This window comes from Oreochromis niloticus, linkage group LG6 (genome assembly GCF_001858045.2).
Source record: "Oreochromis niloticus isolate F11D_XX linkage group LG6, O_niloticus_UMD_NMBU, whole genome shotgun sequence".
Classification (NCBI taxonomy): domain Eukaryota; kingdom Metazoa; phylum Chordata; class Actinopteri; order Cichliformes; family Cichlidae; genus Oreochromis; species Oreochromis niloticus.
The window spans coordinates 19017711-19036677 of NC_031971.2; the positions used below are offsets into that span (position 1 = coordinate 19017711).

Here is an 18967-nt window from a genome sequence, read left to right on the forward strand (position 1 = left end):
CTAAAATGTCTTTTTTTGCTGCTCGTTCATGAATGATTAACATTTTTCTTTTCGGTGTTCCCAACCCCAAAAGCATCCGGGGGCCCTATGGGTTTAGGATATTTGAAATTGATTACAATAGACTTTCCCTGATGTTCGTGTAATACTCTGATCTCTACATGCGCCACAATGGTTTGCAGGCCAGCAGAGGATGTAAAAGAAACTGTCACAAGAATTTCATTTCTATTCTGAGTCAGCAATTGTCTTTTCAAAGTGTCTTTGGAGAAAAAAAACAAACAAAAAACTTGTGGCACCCGTTAGCTTTTGAGTTCAGTAGCCTTTCTTCTGAAGATGCACGCTAGCTTCATTCCTTATCTAAGCTATGCTTATCTTAAATGCCGGATGCCATCCTAACTCTGGGATGTAAGACTCACACATACAATTTGGGCTCAGTTTCCACTGAGACACTACTCAAGCTTGACCTGGCTGTTGTGCCTAATTTTTGGGACATTTTTTCCCTTTTCATCCCCCTTTAAACCGGTGACTACATGTGCTCCGTTCACCCAGAGCTCTTTATATTTATGGGATAAATCTCAGTCATGCTGAGACACTGAAACATTTGGTAGAAGGAGAACATCAGGTCCTTTACTTCTCCTGTATCATAAACCATGTGCCTTCTTGTGTAAAGCTAGAAAGAGACTCTGTGCCAACCACGTTTATGTATGGATGACTTGCAGCTCTGGAGCGAGACCACTATCATGATTGCTAATACCAGTTGGAGTAATGTCATGTAGAAGCGCCTGGAAATAAAGCTAAGAAAGTGCTCACCATATGGAGGTGACTCTGTTATGTAATAGAAAGCGGTTGAGGTTTTTTTTCTTCTTTTTTTGGAGGGAGTGGACAATTATACAGTGAGGAGGGGATTGTTAATGGCCTCAGTAAAACCTCCAAAACTTTCCACTCGGGAAGTGTACAGGAATGAAGCCTTTAGGGAAGAGGGAGGAGCACAAGACACGGGTCCAAAAGGAGCAAAGTTATTCCTGTCCCCCCTCCTCATCTTCTGTGGGTAGGCTTAGACATGCCTAGTCTTGTCCTTTTTCATATGTTAAGTAAGAGCACTTGGCCAGTTTATCCTTGTTAGTGTTCCTTGGATTTGATGGATTAAGTTTATCAGAAGTACAAACATGGAAGAAAATATTAAACAAAAGTTGCCTGCACAAGTGTTTACACTCTTTTTAAATTATATAAATGCATAAATAAGCAATTTTCTCTGTTCTTTTGTCTTGTTTTGGTAGAAACAAAGCTTTAGTGGTTTGATACCAAGAGGTTGTAAATGCTATAATGTCACAGTATGCTTTCTGAGTTGCCCTTTATTACTCGTTGCGTCATTGCTCTGCTGTTTGTTTTCATTGCAGATTCCAAGGTTTAAGTTTACCTTCATGCAGGAGGGTTTTTGTCTTTGGACAACAAGTCACAGTTAATCCTTGTCAGTATTTTTATGATTACATTGTATTTTATATCACTTCATCAAGGTTAACTAATTACAGTTAAGCAGCACTTCTAAAATGATGGAAAGTAAACCGCATCAGTATAATAATGTGAATGCAGGATACCGTGGCCACTATTGCTTACTTATCTCATTACCTTTCTGCTCAATTTAAGCTGTGTCAGGTTTATTGTTATGTCATATGAGGAGCACAAACATGCACAGTACCCAGAGTGAGTAGCCCAAATGCTATGAAAGTTTAACCTGTCTTTTGAACAGGATGCAGAATAAAAACTGTGTAAGCACTTAAATGTTTCTGCAAAAAGAGATGTTGTTGTTTTTGGTAACTTTGAAGGTTGCAGTTGGGAGTGAAAGACCTGCCCTCAGCTCCAGCTCCTTAGAGTCATTTAGTTTTGTTATTGGTACAAAGGGTTTTTCTTTATGTGCAGTGTGTTGGTGTCTGGAAGTACTTATGTCCATTTGTGTCTTTACACCCAGGCTATCCATGAGCTCCGATTTCCCACACTACAGTTTCAGGATGCCAAATATAGGGTTCCAGAACCTTCCCCTTAACATCTACATTGTGGTGTTTGGGACAGCCATCTTTGTCTTCATCCTCAGCCTCCTCTTCTGCTGCTACTTAATAAGGTAAGAGCCATGTAGACTTCAGCTTGGGATCAGCGGAGGATTGGAATTTTTATAATATGTGTGTGTGTGTGTGTGTGAGAAATGGCTGCTTTGCCATGCGGGTTTGTGGCATAAAGTGTCATACAGGCAACATTAGTGTGTGCATCAGATTAATCTGGTGCTAGTACCGCATGTGCTCTCTGAAAAGCTAGGATGGAAGATACAAATATTTATTAATCATTTTAAAGAGACACATTTTTGTATTTTTTAATTCATTAATTTTTTTTTATCTATTACATTTACTTATTGATTTTTGTGTTGGTATTGGTAAATCAGTCAACTTGAGAAGCCTCCCAGATTTGCCTAACTTACAAATTCTTTTACATGTGCAAATTAGGAAGCAAATTCCAATCATTGCTCTCCCATTCCTGTAAATCAGCCCCAGCAGGCTTGGAATTTGTGCGCACATTTGTAATTCATACAGCTCTGTCCAGAAGAGGTTGTGTGAAGCATGTTTTCGAAGACGATGGTGGTTTTGAACACAGCGTACCACTTGACCACCAAACCATCAGCGCCAGTGCTCATCTGAGACTTGAAAATGACGAGAGCCGCATGTTATTACTCAAAAACTGTCATTATGCAAGGGCACGATAGCACTTTCTCTAGGTCTGTTTGCCTCACATTCATTCAGAATTGCCCTTGTACTGTTTCACTTTAGCTCTGTCCATATTTTTGCATAATGTGAGGAGATGTTGAGTACTGAAAATGGCTTAATGCTAATGAGTTCTTTATAACTAGTAATTCAGAAACATGGAAATGCTTGTGCATACGTGCAAGCTGGTTACATGACATGACCTTGTAGCCTTTAACAACATACTGTGTGGCACTTGTCACTGCCACTTTAGGCTGAGACTTTGTGGGGAAAGAAAAAACAACAGCTCTTGTTTTCTTCCTTTTTTTGAGAAATGTGTGTTAATAAGCATTTGCTAATAGTTTTTTCACAAGTGGGGAAAAAAGTTTCAACAGCACAGTTTGGAGAAAGTTTCTCTGATATACATATATAACAATTTGATATCTTAAAAGATATTTAAAAATGGCTGATATTATGATGATCATGGCACTACATGTCAAAGAAACTAGTAATAACTTTTTTTATTCATTTATTTATTTGCTGCTTTATTGCCACTTACCTAACCTAAACTTTTTGGATATGCATTAAACTTCCACTGGTGTTTAAACATGTTGCTTGTAACTAATCTTTTTTTTAAGCCCCTTTGTAAGCACAGCATCTTTAGTGTAATCATTTCCCTTAAAGGAAAAAGCAGAGATTGCTACTTACCAGCTACATCTACACTAATACGTTTTCATTTTAAAACGCTGCTTTAGACAAAAAACGATCTCTAAACAGATGAGTGTTTCAGCATTGTTACAAAAATGATCTCTGGACTTACTGAAATGGTTAAAAGCGTACATCGCATAACTGTTCGTGTCGACAGAAGTAGCGTGAACGTGTTGTGATTCATAATCCATGTTGAAATGTCCAGTTAGTCAGGGCTGATGTCTTTTTGTTCTCTAGAGAAGGTCATGAGGTAGAGGAGTGCCTAATTAGAGGACAGCAAATACTAACTGCTTCCAAATGCGCGTCTGGCTGTCCAGATGAGGCCAATTCTTAATTTAGCATTTAGTACCAAAATTTAGATACTCGTTTGCAAATTATCGTAATGGTGCGATCTTCACGGACACGCAGCCACAGCAACGCAACAGACTTGGCAAAGCAGCTGAGACACTGATGCCTGATCTTTATAAAGACTATCATGAGGTCAGTAAAGCTGCTGCTTCAACAACATCAAAGTATCCAACTGTTACCGTACATATTAACCAAACCGGCGCACACAGTTAAATGTTACCGCGTAGCTACATTTCTTTTCCGTGAAGTATCATTAAGTTAGCGGCTGTAGCTAGCTAATAAAAAGATAGCAGTAATGTTGAAGCATGGCAGCAAAAGGTGCAAGTCCCGCTTGTCTGTAATGTTAAGAGACAGCATAATGTTCATTTAAGAGAAGGAGTTTTTTGGAGAGTTTAAAAGTGTGGTGATATCCCCAGCCTTTACACACTGAGCTATTCTAGAAATGACCTGGCAGAGCTGTTAGCTAAAACGTCCTAATTAGCTTGACTTGACATTAAACTGTCTTTGATCTGCGGCGCTCCTAGCTTGAATAATATAGAACAGACAAATGTCCAGAGGATTCACAGCAGGTCAGTTGATATCCCACCTTGTGTCTGTTCTGCCTGCTTGTGACTGAACCCAACTAAGAATTCCCAGAAGTGGGAACAAGTCTGGTAAATGTGTGAAAGCACGAGCAGAATTTTTAGAACTTTGCTGTAGGAGTCAGGGCCATGTGGACACAAGCCATAAACATCCAGAAAGTTTTGCTTTTTAAAATGAAAACGTATTAGTGCGGACATGGTTTCATTCCCTTGCTAGCTCCTTTTGTAAGCCGACTGGTCTAATCAAATTGTCCCGGCTGCTGTTGCAACAGGGGTTTTATCCTAACCTAGCAGCAGCAGACTGAACGCAAATAATGCCCAGCGTTTTTTATCTAAAACAGTGAGAAGCAGCAGTTGCCCAAAAATTTCTCCCCTCGCCGTCTTGTCATGTCCTGTCTTGCAGGGCAAATGGTAAGTAGATTAACTCCTCTTGTGTCCTTACAATTCCTCATCTAACTGTAAAGAGACACTTAATGACTTTGATGCAGTACCATGATTCAGTACTAAAAGCTGAGATTGCCCAGGTTCACTCTCTAAATGCAAATGAGCAATTTTGGCTCCATAAAAAGGCTTCTAAAGATGCAGTCTCCCAAAGGATGAAATCAGTTATCAGTATATGTATAAATTTTTTCATGGTGTCAGATAACTTAAAAAAATGACATGATTGCTCCATATTTGGGAAATACTTTGTGGAGCTCTGTGGACACGGCTCACACCACCATGAAGGGGAAACCTTAAGGTTTCTGTGCAGTAAAGCATCACCATCAGGGGCGAGAAAGGAGAGATGAAGTAACATGTTAGAGTTGACTTGCAAGATTCCAGCAGACATATACTCCCAGATACATTTTGACAGAAGGCAGACTCTCACAGAAAAACTCAACCACATCTCTCAGCGAGTCTCTAATCCATACACACACAGGTGTGAAATATGCAGTTGAGTTTGCACAAACATTCAAAGAGTCTCTTAAGTTTTGGATGTTTCTGTAACGTGGAAAAGGAGCACTAATAGTCGCTCTGAACAAATGCGGCAAGTATATTTGAATCTGTTAGTCATCACTGCAGTTTATAATATTCATTACGCTCATGATACCACAGGGCAGATGACACATGTTTTTATGTAGGTGGCACTGACTGCAGTGTAATTCTATCCTATTTGACACCTGGTTTTCATATTAAGTATTCTTCCACTTTTGCCCACTTTTACATTGTACTTGTGGGCTAATGAGCACCCCCACCCCCCCCATCAGTCTTCTATGACCCACCCTCCCATGACCTTGTCCCCTACCCTTGGGAGTCTCTGCACCTTTACCTGCTGACCTCTTTCAAAATGTCAGTTTCTCTCCTAGACTGTGCTGCTTGTTTTACAGATCCCTCTCACTCTGCTGCGAGAGGTTAAGGTTACTTGTAATGGAGGTAAATCTTACAAACCTATGAATTTTTCCTATCTCTTTTGCTCTTTTTTTCCTTCCCTAATTTTTTATTGATTTATTTATTTATTTATTTGTTTTTGCATATGCTATTCTCCCTCTCAGTACCTAGAACCTCTTATCCAGTGTTCTTCCTGTTGTCTGAATGTTTTTTGTAGCTTAAACTCTGGTTGCATCGACCGGTACTCTTGTTGTGCTTTTATAGAGTGCCTCAGCAACCTGCAGTAATGCTTTTAATGTATGATCCGCTGTGTTTTGGGTGATGTGAGTTGATATTTTACCTTAGGTTCAGTGTTTGTTTTGACAAGAAACCAAGGGTATCTGTTAATATGTAATTTGCTTACTGCTGCGTTCTCCTTCATCATCTTCCTTTTCTTTCCTTCCATGAACTTCTGTGATCTTCCTCTTTTCCTCCTGCCTGGCAGCTCCATCTTCAACACCCTTTTTTTGAATATATCCATTAGCCCTCCTCTGCAATAAACCATCTCGGCTTTGCCGCTTCAACTTTGTGTCCAAACCCTGATGTACCCATTTCTAGTTGTTTCATTCCCAGTGAAAAATTTAGCATCTTCAGCTTAGCCTCCTGTCTTTTTGTCCATGCCACCGGCTCCAAATCATACATCATAGTAGGTGTCTGTACTCTCTTCTTCACCTCTCTTATCCATTGTCTGTTTCTTTGGATGGTTGACCCCAGGTATTTAAACTCATCGACCTTCACTACCTTTCATCCTTGCATGTTCTCCTTTCCTGCTGTTGTCCTCTCATTCACACATGTGTAGTCTCTCGCTTCTACTGCCTTTACTCTTTCTCCTCTTCATTGCATACCTCCATCTCTCCAGGCTCTCTTCCCTGCTCTCAGCTTCTGCATTGCTAGTCAAAAAGATTTAAAAACACATTGCTTTAGAAATATTTTACTTACCCTGTGTGAGGGGGTGAAGCTTGCCAGAGACAGGACTCGTGCACTCACGAGAAAAATGCACAACCCAAACATATCTCATGGTTGCGCACTGCTCTGTCTCTTAGCGAAATAATTTCTGAACTAGTTATGTACACCAAGTTATTACAGTATTTATCATTTTAATTAAAGCACCCCTGCTGATAAACTAGAGTAGACTGACTCTAGGAATTTTTTTTCAGGACATATGGATTGTTTCTGTGTTATAGAGTCAAGTGGAGGAGGCCAATTATTAATCAAAAAGGTGTTTTGTCTTTACTTCTCCCCAGGTTACGGCACCAGGCGCACAAAGAGCTATATGCTTACAAACAAGTAAGAAAAATCACACACACACACTTCAGAGATAGGAAATCATCTGTAGCTAAATGCACAGCAGAAATGAAGTATCATTGCAGTGTCTAGTTTGTGTCAGCTGTGCATTGGCCATCATTTAAAATTCCCATTGCTGACTCCTTAGGCAGCTGCAAGAATTTGAAAGGTTTTGTGTTTTAAAGTTTTTTGTAAGCACGCTTGCACTTCCAGCACTTCTGGATAAGAGTAAAGCGATGGAAAAGTCAGGGTTATGTAAAAGATGTGAGCAGATAATAGCGTGTAAAGAAAGAAAGAGAGATGGAAGGCATAAACAAACTTATATTATGTAATACTGTGTATTACCAGCATGCAAAAAGCATCCAAACATGGCCTCATAGAGTGTAAACACGTGTTTTGTTCATTGTGTTTGTCTGATTGTTTTCTATCTTTTATTTTATCACACATTTAGTGTTTAATATTGTGATGTTTTGTAATTGGTTGTAATTATCCACATACAGTGATAATCTGACTAATGGTTCTTCTTTTGTTGTTGCACCTTTAGGTCATTCAGAAGGAAAAAGTCAAAGAGCTAAATTTGCATGAGGTAAGCGCTTTTCTGTTTCGTTGGCTAATATCAGGCATCATTGTCAAAGCTTGCTGCGTGTACTGCAACAGTTTATCGCACAATATCAGCAGCAGACACTGTTCTCTGCCAATTTTAAACCTGTCAGTCACAAACGTCTTAGCTGTAGCCCCACTGTGTGTTTTTATTCAGGTTTTTAGTCCCATCCTCTTAGTTTTGTACTTGCATAGAAATCCACAATGTCCTGGGTCGTCATTTAATTTAAAACAAACTCCCAAGCCCTGGGCCTGTGAAGCAACAATTTAATGTTACAAAAAAGTTTAGAGCAGAGGTATCAAACATAAGACCCAGGGGCTAGAATTGGCCTGGGAAAGCCTCCAATCTGGCCAACTGGATGGCTTTGGAACAAGTGAAGGAGGGCATAGATTTTAGACTTTTAACTAAGACTTTATCTGTAATTTCAAACATTTATTTCTCACAGTTTCAGCCAAAAGACTCATTATGACATAAGTTTTTTTCATTTACTACAGCAGCGTTGTTTTTTTTTATCGTGTAGAGAAACTGACACATGCTGTTGGAATTGCATTTCTTTTTTTATGTTAATATATCTCTGGGATTAACATCAAAGTGAGCCCTATGTGGCCCACAATGTAAAACGAGTCCGACGTCCGCAAAGAAGATGTTATGCAATAAGCATCCAGAGCAGACGTTCACCGTGTTTGAACAGGGTTTGTTAAGATTTGGTTTGACAACAGTGATGACGTACGCACTGTTTGTCATCCGACATTCAACATGTGTCTTCACTCATTGTCATGTGAAAATGAGCATCAAGGCATTAATGTCCTCCCTGTTATTATTACGTAATGCTCGGTGTCAGCTCAGTCTAGTTGGAAAATTACAAACACAGAAGTAAAGCTGCATCGCTTCTTGCGGACAGCCCTTTAACAGAGCAGCGAAAGTGAAATGTCAACAAATAGCATCTTCGTGTGTGCTTTGGCACAGGCCTGGTCATATTTTCTTGTCAGCAGTGCTGGAATTTCCGGCTGTCCCATCAGGCTTCGGGGTTTTATTTATGTTATTAGGAATCGAGAGAGAAAGCATCACAAAGCGTCGTGTGAATGAAGCGTGTGACAGAGTAACCAAGCTGTGTTTAAGGACAATAATATATATGCACACAAGGCTGACCCAGTTCCAGGCTCACAGGATTACCCGGTGGAAATGAGCACAGCCTAACCTACGTGGATTTGGTCTTTTATGCAATATATAGCATAGCAGTGTAATATGGAACCCGTCGAGTGTTTATATAAGTTTGTAACTTGAACAGCTATCCTAAGCTGGTGCTGTTTTTAGCATGGCTTTGATCCCAGTCTACATTTAACTGCTTTACATGTTGTGTTGGTTTTATGTAAAGAGTGGCTGTCGTAATAGAATCACACGAAGTTCATGCTTCTGTGTTTTCTCAGACTTTTTTGTGTGCGTGTGTATTTGTAGTTATAAACAAGTGCACACATCTAAAAATATACCAGATGCTTGGAAACCCTCCCCCCAACTCCCGAGCGTGTCGTGTAGGTGTTGGGATGTTTTTAAAATAGGAAAAGCTGCACAAACACATCTGATCATCTGCTGAATGACTTTGATAAAAGAAAAATTAAAGTCACGCCTTGAGACCTGCATGAAATATGCCTTCATGTTTCAGCAGTGAAATACATAACGCTGTGTGTCTATTTGCTGTTGTTGCATTTTCCTATCTATATAGGGCAGAGGTAATGATTTCATATCTTTATCTTAAATTCATCTTATCTAGCGCTGTGTAACTTGCTTTATCAGTTTGATAAGGTTGCTGGTCATATGTTGACAGTTACTGATGTTGAACTGGATGAATAGCATGGGAATATGTATGCAACAATACTGTTAGCAAATGGCAACAACCACCTACTGCAAACATTCAGTTGTTTTAACCATGTAAAGCCCAGAAAAGTAAAATTATTTGAAACTAGAGTGTTTATTGAAGTTTCTGACAAATACAAAATTAATGAATTAATGTTATTTGTCATTTGTGCAAGTTATTGTTTACATTCTATCTTTAAAAAATAGAATTAGATTGATAATGTGGAGGTATCATAAACTCATGTATCAAATATTTGGCATTACAGGGTTTATTTTGCTTTGTGAGGATTTTATTTTGTTTATTTTGGGGTTTTTTTGTTTTTTTTTAAAAAAAAGATGTTTGCTGCAGTAAATTCAAAGAATACATTTTTTTTTTTTTTACATTGGTGGAGCTTTTAAAAAAATCTTTTTTTAACTGTATGTTACATGTTGTGTGTTCCTGTTAGGATAAAAAAAATTTTTATGATGGCTAAAGATTAGTGACCTGATTTAATGTAAGTGCATCATCATAAACTTCAGCTTCCTCTAAACTTTTTTTTTTAATTTTAAAAAGCGTACATGCAATGTTTGAAATGAAAGTAAACATCTGCAGATGGGTAAACTGTGACACTCTTGGTATTAATGTTCCTCTTAGTACCTCTTTACGCAGTAGAAAGTGGTAAGACTGTGGGTGGTAATTACAGTTTGTGGTCCCAGCGTGCTAGGCAACATGTTCTCATCACTAGAGATGAGGAGATTGGAGTCTTTCACACGTCTGCTCTTTCTCACAATTTCGTTTTAAGCATTAAGCTGATCCTCGGATGGTCTTTTTCTCTACCTGTTAATTTAATCTCTTTCTGTTGCTTGGCTGACTTGAATGAAGAACGCTCTTTGTCTGCTGAATTTGTGCGTGCAGAGCATTGCTTAGCGTTCATGTACTGTTCTTGCTTTAATAAAATCGACAAGAGGGTAGAGTTTCTCCATAAAATTAAGTCTGTGTCTTTTGTTTTTTGTGTGCAGTTTTTGGAAGCTTGCAGAATTAATCCACTTAACAGTGAAAAAATAGGTTCTGTCAAAAGTTGGCCGACAGTGTCACATCTAAGCCGTGAGGGTGACGCCACAGAAAAAGGCACTGAGAAAAACAAGAACACTGATCTATTCACCAATAAAGAGAGCAAAGCAGACATCTTAACAGAGAAGTGTTCTGTGTCCAAAACTCCTCAGGAGTGAAAGCTCAGGGACCCCATACTGTTCTTTTCATCCACAGTCATCCATTCAACACTCGTAAAATAGAAGTTAGAGAGAGAAAATGTCGCCGAGTTTGAATAGCCAGTGAGCTTCTACTGTAAAGGCTGTATGAAAATTTGTGGCTTTGTAGACCAACAGTTTATCTATTTCAGAGTTCACAATACTTCCCTAGACTTTACCTCCACTGTGAAATCATTCCAACTGGCCATTGATGGCATGGATAGGTAGTAAGATTTGCTGCAAGTTATAGGAACAGCTGGTAACAATGAAACACTTCTCATTTTAATTTGGTTCAAGCAACATTAAACTGAGAGAGCGCTCTTCTTACTGGAAGAGAAATCCAGCTGAAAGGAAATTACTTATTCGTAGGTGATGTAGTGTTGATCAAATGTAGCTGGCATGCCTGAAATAAGTAGCACTTCACATAGCGCTTAGTGTGGTTCTTGGGTGTTTGTGAACTGTATAATTTGCCCCGCCATTGATTCACGTCAGCATCTCCGTCATAATAACACCTGCGTCACCGACGGTCGTGCACAGGCATTGTTCAACGCTTGCACCTCTGCACAACATTAATATGAGCGTGCGTGTCAGTCAGCTACATTGATCGAACACAAAAAAGAGAGAAAATAGACAGAAGCTAATGTGATTTCAGAGTCTAGTTTTCTATTTCTGGAATAATATACTTATGTCTGTTCCCTTCCATATGTATGAAATGAAGCAAAGAAGAGACGGGTGAAGTGAAGAAAACCTGTTACTCTAAGTGCAGAAAAGTCGTAATCCATGTAAAACAGTTGGGGAGTAATGGCAACCCTTTTGAAATTAGTCTGGCCACATTACCAAGACAGCTAGGAAGCTCTCCTAGCCTTTCCAAAGCAGTTGTAATGACGATAAATCTGGGTATAACGATGGTTTCTTGAGTTGCCAGTTAATTTAAACTCAGTATTGTATGTGGAAAAACTAATTGTAGCCTGCCTTCCACCCTATGACAGATGGGATAGGCTGTAGTAACTCTGCAACCTTGAAACGGATTGGTGGAAGAAAATGTATAGATGGATGGATGGATGCTGTAGGAGTTGTAGAAATAACGTTCTCTGCTGGGTCTCCCATAGGGGAATGGTGATGAGCGCCAAATACCAGCGACTACATGAAAGGCCTGCATTGTTTCTTTGATGAAAGGCCTGCAGTTACTCAAAGTCAGGGGGAAGGGGATGATTGAGCCAGTGTTGCTCATATTAGGCTGTCATAATATTGCTGCAATGGATTGTGACAACATTATAAACCCAGGATCTATTCTTAACCCAGTTAAAGGTCAAGGGCTCATCATCACGCTCATCTAAAGCCACCAAAATAGAAGTTACAGGCGGTGGAGGGGTGAATGGATCAGTGGACTATTATTTTTTCCATCCCCACATGTTTCACTTCCTATTTCCAAGAATTCCACACAACCACAACAGTTAGCTAAAACTATAAGGTGACCTGTTACGCTAGTTGAAAGTGTTTTTGTTTAAACCAAAATGGCATCCACATCCTGCTCATCAGGAATTTCTCAATGACCCTGACAAGGACTTTTTTTCAGGGAACTCGGGCTGAACTGCCCAGAAATGGTTACTGTCATATAATCGAGTTTAAAGTCTTGAATCATAGTCATAGTGTGGGCTTTGAATGAAACAAGAAAGCATACTAAACCAGATCTGAAGATCTCTCAGTTTTTCTAACTTGCACCTCCAGAAATGAACTGATAATTTCTCACCATCTGCATTACAGTGTTGATTGTTTTCCTGTTGAAAAGGGGAAAACCATCACTACTGTAATGTGTGGCCTCTTGGCCGAGAACGGAACAAGTCCCCATGAGAGTTGCATCAGAGTTATACAACAGGACATAGTTGGTCAGTTGGAATGTTTACCGTGGTTTTGGGTGTTTTTTCGGGGGGGTTTTAGGGGTTTTTTTGTTAAGTTTTTGGTGTTGTTGGTAAAAGTTTTTAAATGTGTGTGTTTGTTCTTTTCACTAACACAAAGCTAAAGATGATGCATGTCTTTATACAGAAAGCACCTCCTAACTCCCCCGATCTCTTTCAGATTTGTGCAGTGTGCTTGGAGGAGTTCAAACAGAAAGATGAGCTGGGGATTTGTCCATGCAAACACGCCTTTCATAGGAAGTAAGTACACAGTCTTATTGACATGCACATGGACACGCAGACGCAGACACACACATGTTTGTACACATCCAGTCAAGGACAAACGAGTCTTTATAGATTTCCTTATCTGGATGGTGTATTTCCATTGATTTTCCCACTTTGTAGGTATAGTAAATACAAATCGGTAAATGTTCCGCAATTTCAGAGACTCAGGGTGAACATTTATTGTCAAGCTTGTTGTGTTTGTGTGGAAGCCAACAATAACAAATGCCTCAGAGTTGCATGTTTTTGGGACAAAACTAAAGCCCAGTGTTTATGACTCGGGAACTGCAGATGACATGTTGGATTGCTTCAGCCTGTTTGTCCCACACCTCCCCCCATGACCTCCTACTTCAACTGAGTTCATTATATCAGCACGATGCCTCCCTTGGCCTAGTTTTTCTATGCAGTTGCTGCAAGAGTAGTGACCCCTCACCTCTATATATACACTGCTCTGCTCTAGTGCAAGGTAAGGAAAGGCATGCAGCTGTACAGAGGAAAAGGTTTATTGAGGAGGGTGTTGCTAGGTAGATCTTTTTACAAATGATGACAAGAGAGGCAAATTATACAAGGAAAAATAGGGTTCCTGTGAGTGTTTGTTTAATGAAAAAAGAAATGCAATAAAGAGAAGTGCTAGTGAGTCATGCAAGTACAGAATTATTTGCGAATCTAGAGATATGTTTGTCTTAATCCTTGCGTGTAATCAAAATCTGTATCAAGATTTGTGAATGTGTACACACAGTTGTAGATGTGTGTTTGCGGGTATTAATGGCTTAAAGTGTTGCACTCTGAGAGCTGGAAATAAATCTCCTCTCACCTGGCTGTCTTTTTACGAGGAGTTTGGCTACGCTTGGGTCTGAGCGGCTCTAGGAATAGATGCGACGGTTTGCAAATGTATGTGAAGATTTATAGCTTAATCTAAAATATAAAAAAATATATACCTGCATTTTTTTTCCTAGTTAATGAGCTGATATACGCTTCATATTTTCCTCTTGAACACAGCCACTGGGAGACAGAAAGCAAAGCCTCTGGTGATTTGACCACTTAATTATTATTATGAGCTCTGAGTAATGACCAAAAGATTGAGAAACAAAACACATATTTACTTATGAGATGAAACTTGTGGCAAAGAATGCTTTTAAAAGGGCACCCCCATTAGGCCAGGTGGAAATAAAACTCCTGGAGAAAGCCGTGCAAGCATGTGGAGAACATGCAGACACAAATATTATAGAATAAACCCATGAGGTTTTACATTTATTTGCCCCCTTTATTTTCCACTCTGTGTGTTTTTTTGATTTGAGACAGATTTTATACCAGATGGTCTTCCAGATGTAATTCTCCCATTTATCCAGGATTGGAATCGGCACATCACTAGCTTGTGACCCCTCCTGAGACTCATGTGCAAGTCTTTAATTCATACTTAGTTTTAGTCATAATTTAGGCATCTGAATTCTTGTAGCTTTGGTCTAGTTTTAGCTTTAAAAAAATGGGGGGGCTGATCAAATGTGTGCGTCTAACCTTACTGCAGGAGATTAATTCTGATTGGCTCTTGTCTCTCCAGAAAATTTTCGTCTTGTGTTTATTTGTTAACAAAAGTGTCAGTGCATTTCTTCATAGTTCTTCATACTTAGTTATCATTTTGTTTCCGTCAAAGGGGTCTGTGGTTATGACGTACCTATGGGGTAGATTTAACACAGAAGTGTAACACCCCCCCCCCCCCCCCCCCCCCCCCCCCCCCCCCCCCCCCAGTAAAGCAAATGCGTTAATGGCTACATCATGCCATTTATTAGCGCCCACTGGTGGAAAAACTATGTCATGGCACATTCTCTAAATTGATTTAAACATACCGTATTTTGTTTATTCCATAATTTATTCCAACATTTTGGCACCAATGCACATATAAATATAAATATGCCATGCGTGTTGCTGTTGTCAGTTATCAATTCCGTTGCGTACATTGAGTGCAAAGAGCTAACCGGAGCCCATCTCTGTGTATGTGAACCCATAATAATCAATAAAGCTGATTCTGATTTTGATGCTTTTTCCTGCTTACAATCTGCTATCCTATATTTCCTGTACCCTTTGTACTTTACTGAATTGCTCGCTTCTTTCATCCCTGCCTTTAACTTTAACCGCTGTGCTTTTTCTTCCCTCCAGGTGCCTCATTAAGTGGCTGGAGGTGAGGAAAGTGTGCCCGCTGTGCAACATGCCCGTCTTGCAGCTCGCCCAGCAGGCCGGCAGCACAGACCCTCCTGTGCAGATAGAGCAGCCTTTGCCTGGTATTGAGAACTTGGTGTAGCAGACTGACGGCCTCCTTTACAGTACACTACAAACACACGCATCCCGACACTCATGCTCTTACCTGTACAGGTACACTTTTGGTATGAGTGCGTGGACAGACTGGAGAAACTGGAGCTAATGCTCAGATCTACGCAAAAGCTGCGAATCTGCCGCCATCGCCACCTCACGTATCTTTTTTGCATCGGTTCACAAAAGGATTTCCTGACATCGGCTCTGACTGAGAATCAGCTGTTTTCATGTATTTTTATTTTCACGGACAATGAAGAAGAGCTGATAACGAAGAAGTTTTCCTTTTCGACCGAGACGGTCGATAACTTTTTCACAACCAAAGCACTTTTTCTGGGGACACCAGCGAAAGACCAGGAGGAAGAAGGAAAAGACAAAAGAACTACAGTACACTAAAATCTGAATAGTTTTTCTTTTATTTAACAAGCACTTTATGAGAAAGTCAAACCTGAATTTGCTTGTGGCTCGTAGTCCCAAGGTCATGCTTTATATTTTATTATTAACTCTCATTTCCATGTACAGTACAAATAAACCAGGGTTAGGTCAGTTTGGATTTTTTTTTTTTAACAAACAAAATGTACATACACATCAGAAAGGGACATTGATACCCACGGCGGTGGATGCTGGGAAATTTGGACAGTTTGTTTAGTTTGTGCTGCACACACACAAGAAACCGAAGTCAAAGTATCCTCGACTTTTACGTCTGACTGAATGTGAAAGGTTTTTACACGCACACACCCACACACAATTCAGATGAAACATGAAGAATCACCTCGCTCATTACTCATTCATAATGTTACAGTTCTTTTTTAAGGATTTGAACACATAAAGATGATGCACTGAACAAATTATAGCATCAGACGTGTGTGGATACTGTCACCCCTCCACAATCCAGGCATTACTCACAGTTAGGATCAGTGACAGGAAATCAACATTTCACGGTGCCCACTGTTATAATCTCAAATTGTGTTGGTGTGTATGCACTGATGCTTGATCTTTAAACAGTTAAACAGAGCCAACAGAAGTAATCAAGCACTCAGGCGTTTCACAAGTAACACAGATGTTGCGCTTTGCTTCAGTGTTTTTATTTCATTGAAGCTGAGCTGCGCCGCAGCGGCTCGTCTTCGCAAACATTTCACAGAAACAAAGTGTCATACTGTCGAGTCAGCGTCACTCGAAACATCGCCGCACGTCCCTCTGAATCTGAATGACTTCTGAGTTTAAGCGCGCTGCATTTACCGTTGAATTTGTTTTTGCTTCCGCTCTAGTATTTATGCTTTTTTTTTTAAATATATATATATTTATTGTGATATCTCGGTACAGCTTCATAGAGAGAACGAGTTAGTGGACTCAGCATAGCTTTCAGTCAACATTTCCACACATACATGCACATTGGGAGGGGCTCGAGTCGCGAACCCCCCTCCTACCCCACCCCCACCCACAGAGGTAGCAGTCAGCAGGTTGTAATGAAGCAGCAGTTTCATTCACACACATGCACACAGGTTCAGCTTTTTGGCCGTGGTATTCTGGCGCTTTCGCCTCTCGCCTCTCTCTGTATGGTACAGGGTGCTTTTGTTTTGTGCCACACATACATTAACCCTGAACCCCTCGCCTTTGTGTTTTTGTTTTTATCTCCTGTTAATATGTTGTGGGGCTAAAAGAAAAAAAGCTTCATTGCTTTGAGATGAATTAGAGATTGTCATTTTATCAATGATGTGTGCTATCCAGTAACAGCTGTGTGTTACCTTTTTAGAAGCACAAACAACAACAACAAAAAATGAGCCCCCGCTAAAAAAAGTGAGCTTTCTGTCAGGGCTAACATGCTAACTGATTGTTCTGTTTTCTGGCTGCTTTCTTTCTAAATTATTACACAAAGGTTGAGGTTCCCAATACGTGGACGGTGCTTCTTCCATTGTTAGTTTGATCTGAATGTCAGGCCACACACACCGCAGTGTTGACCTCTGTGGACATTAAATAAGAACAAAAACAGGGTTTTTTTTCTGTCTTGTGTGAGGGTCAGTCCTCCTGCATGGAAGCAGCAAGGTGCTACATAAAAATGTTGAGGCTGATTGAAACGTATTGGCCAATCCCAAACAGACTTATTAGGACACTTGCTGAGCAGGGCGTGTATCAGACAACACTTCAAAAGAGTTTTATGTTGAACAAATGAAGCGGCATCAAATGCTGCAGCATGTGACGGGCAGTATTTGTTGCCTTCTCTCTTCTCGGTTACGAAAAGGCTGTGACTGTTTTTCTACACTTATATTATTCCCAGAACTTCACTTTATCTTTCTTCCACTGTCCCCCGATAGACGCTGGTAATAACACAAGTCTTAATGCTTTGTTCCTGGTAGTGGATTTGTCTTTGAATGTATGGTTCAGGAGAGAAAGGAGAGATTTAATGTGAAAATGTGCTATTTTGCGTAGTCAAGTTGCCACTTTGTTTCACCACTGTTAGATGTATGTAGATGCTAGTATCGTAAATAATGTATTTACACACGGTGCACAAAGAAAAGAAAAAGCTCCTTCCTGTAAACTGAACGGCAGCTGACACTTCCCCGCAGTCTGGTCTATCTTAAGTTTTGCTCGATTGTAAAACACCTTCCACCTGATTTTTCCTTCCCGCGTGCCGTCCCGATCCCGCTAAAAGAGAGCGTGCCAACTCACGGTGAATCAGATTGATCGAGCAAAGAGATGCGAGGGAGTTTCTGTGAGGCTGTGGGCAGAAGAGGCTGGAAGCTGAGCCAGTCATGAATATAGTAATGAACGACTTCCCACCGCTGAAATCACCATTGACGTCAGCGCTGCTCCTGAGTTACCTCGGGCTATAAATAGACGACAGTCAGGAGCACAGTTTTACACAGAGAATCTACTCGTATTGTGAGTGGAGAGCTTCCGAATGATGGCCTCACAAAGCCACTTTTATTATTGTCCCTTTAGGGCAAGACGTTTGATGGGAGAATGTGACAGACTACACTTCAATTCATACAAGAGTAAAGTTGTTTCTTTTCCCTTTCAGATGAGGGTTGCGTTACATTTCCGTGGTTGGTTTTAGCGACCAGACCATTTAATTTTAGTTTTAAATCTCTATCACTGCCGCCCTGAAGTGAACTTTCTTCTTCTTTGTATGGTGTGCTATTTATTTCACCACAGCTCCAGTAGTGACCTCCTTACCCACAAATAGCCCCCCCTTTTTTTTTTATTTTAAATGTTGTCCAAACAAATCGTCCCACCTCCCACCTTGAGCAGCGTTCCTGAACACACCCTCATGCCTCTTTTTTGTTAATACTGATTATGTTTGTGGACTTTCACAGACATTTGTTTGTAAAACTAAGAATTCTGCAGCCAGAATATTTTTGGAGACAGTCGCTGTACAGTATTTGTAAGCTCTATTTTTGTATATTGTTATTTTGGAAAAAATAATATGCTTTTTTTTTCTCGTTTTTTGCTAATTTCATGGGTATTCATTTCAAGAAAATGTTGCATGTGACTTGAGTTGAACTGTAAATAAAGTTTCCAAGTTTTGGAAAGATGTTTGTGTTGTGTTTTGTCTGTTCCTCTTCCAGATGTAGTCAAAATGTATCACTAAATTGACAACTCGGGAAAAATAATGTCTCTATGTCCTGTCTCCAGATGCATTCAGTACTTCTTGGCTGGACTGATGTAATTCATTATTAGCAGGGTGTTTTACAAGTTCCCTAAAAGCTTTCTGTTGATCCAAAACTATGCTGTGAGACTAGTAATTCTCTGCATTGG

General features: G+C 40.0%; 1 protein-coding gene across 3 annotated transcripts in view; it reads left to right on the forward strand.

Moving 5' to 3' along the window:
* rnf24 (ring finger protein 24) overlaps nucleotides 1-18741 on the forward strand; it is a 34019-nt gene extending 15278 nt beyond the window's left edge. For all 3 annotated transcript variants that reach the window (XM_025907969.1, XM_003452241.5, XM_005457007.4), the window contains exons 2-6: nucleotides 1964-2113; nucleotides 7012-7054; nucleotides 7596-7637; nucleotides 12807-12886; nucleotides 15062-18741. In XM_025907969.1, coding sequence (XP_025763754.1) covers nucleotides 1971-2113; nucleotides 7012-7054; nucleotides 7596-7637; nucleotides 12807-12886; nucleotides 15062-15203 — 450 coding nt within the window. In that variant the 5' untranslated portion in view covers nucleotides 1964-1970 and the 3' untranslated portion in view covers nucleotides 15204-18741. The remainder of the gene's footprint in view (nucleotides 1-1963; nucleotides 2114-7011; nucleotides 7055-7595; nucleotides 7638-12806; nucleotides 12887-15061) is intronic.
* Nucleotides 18742-18967: the final 226 nt, after the last annotated feature.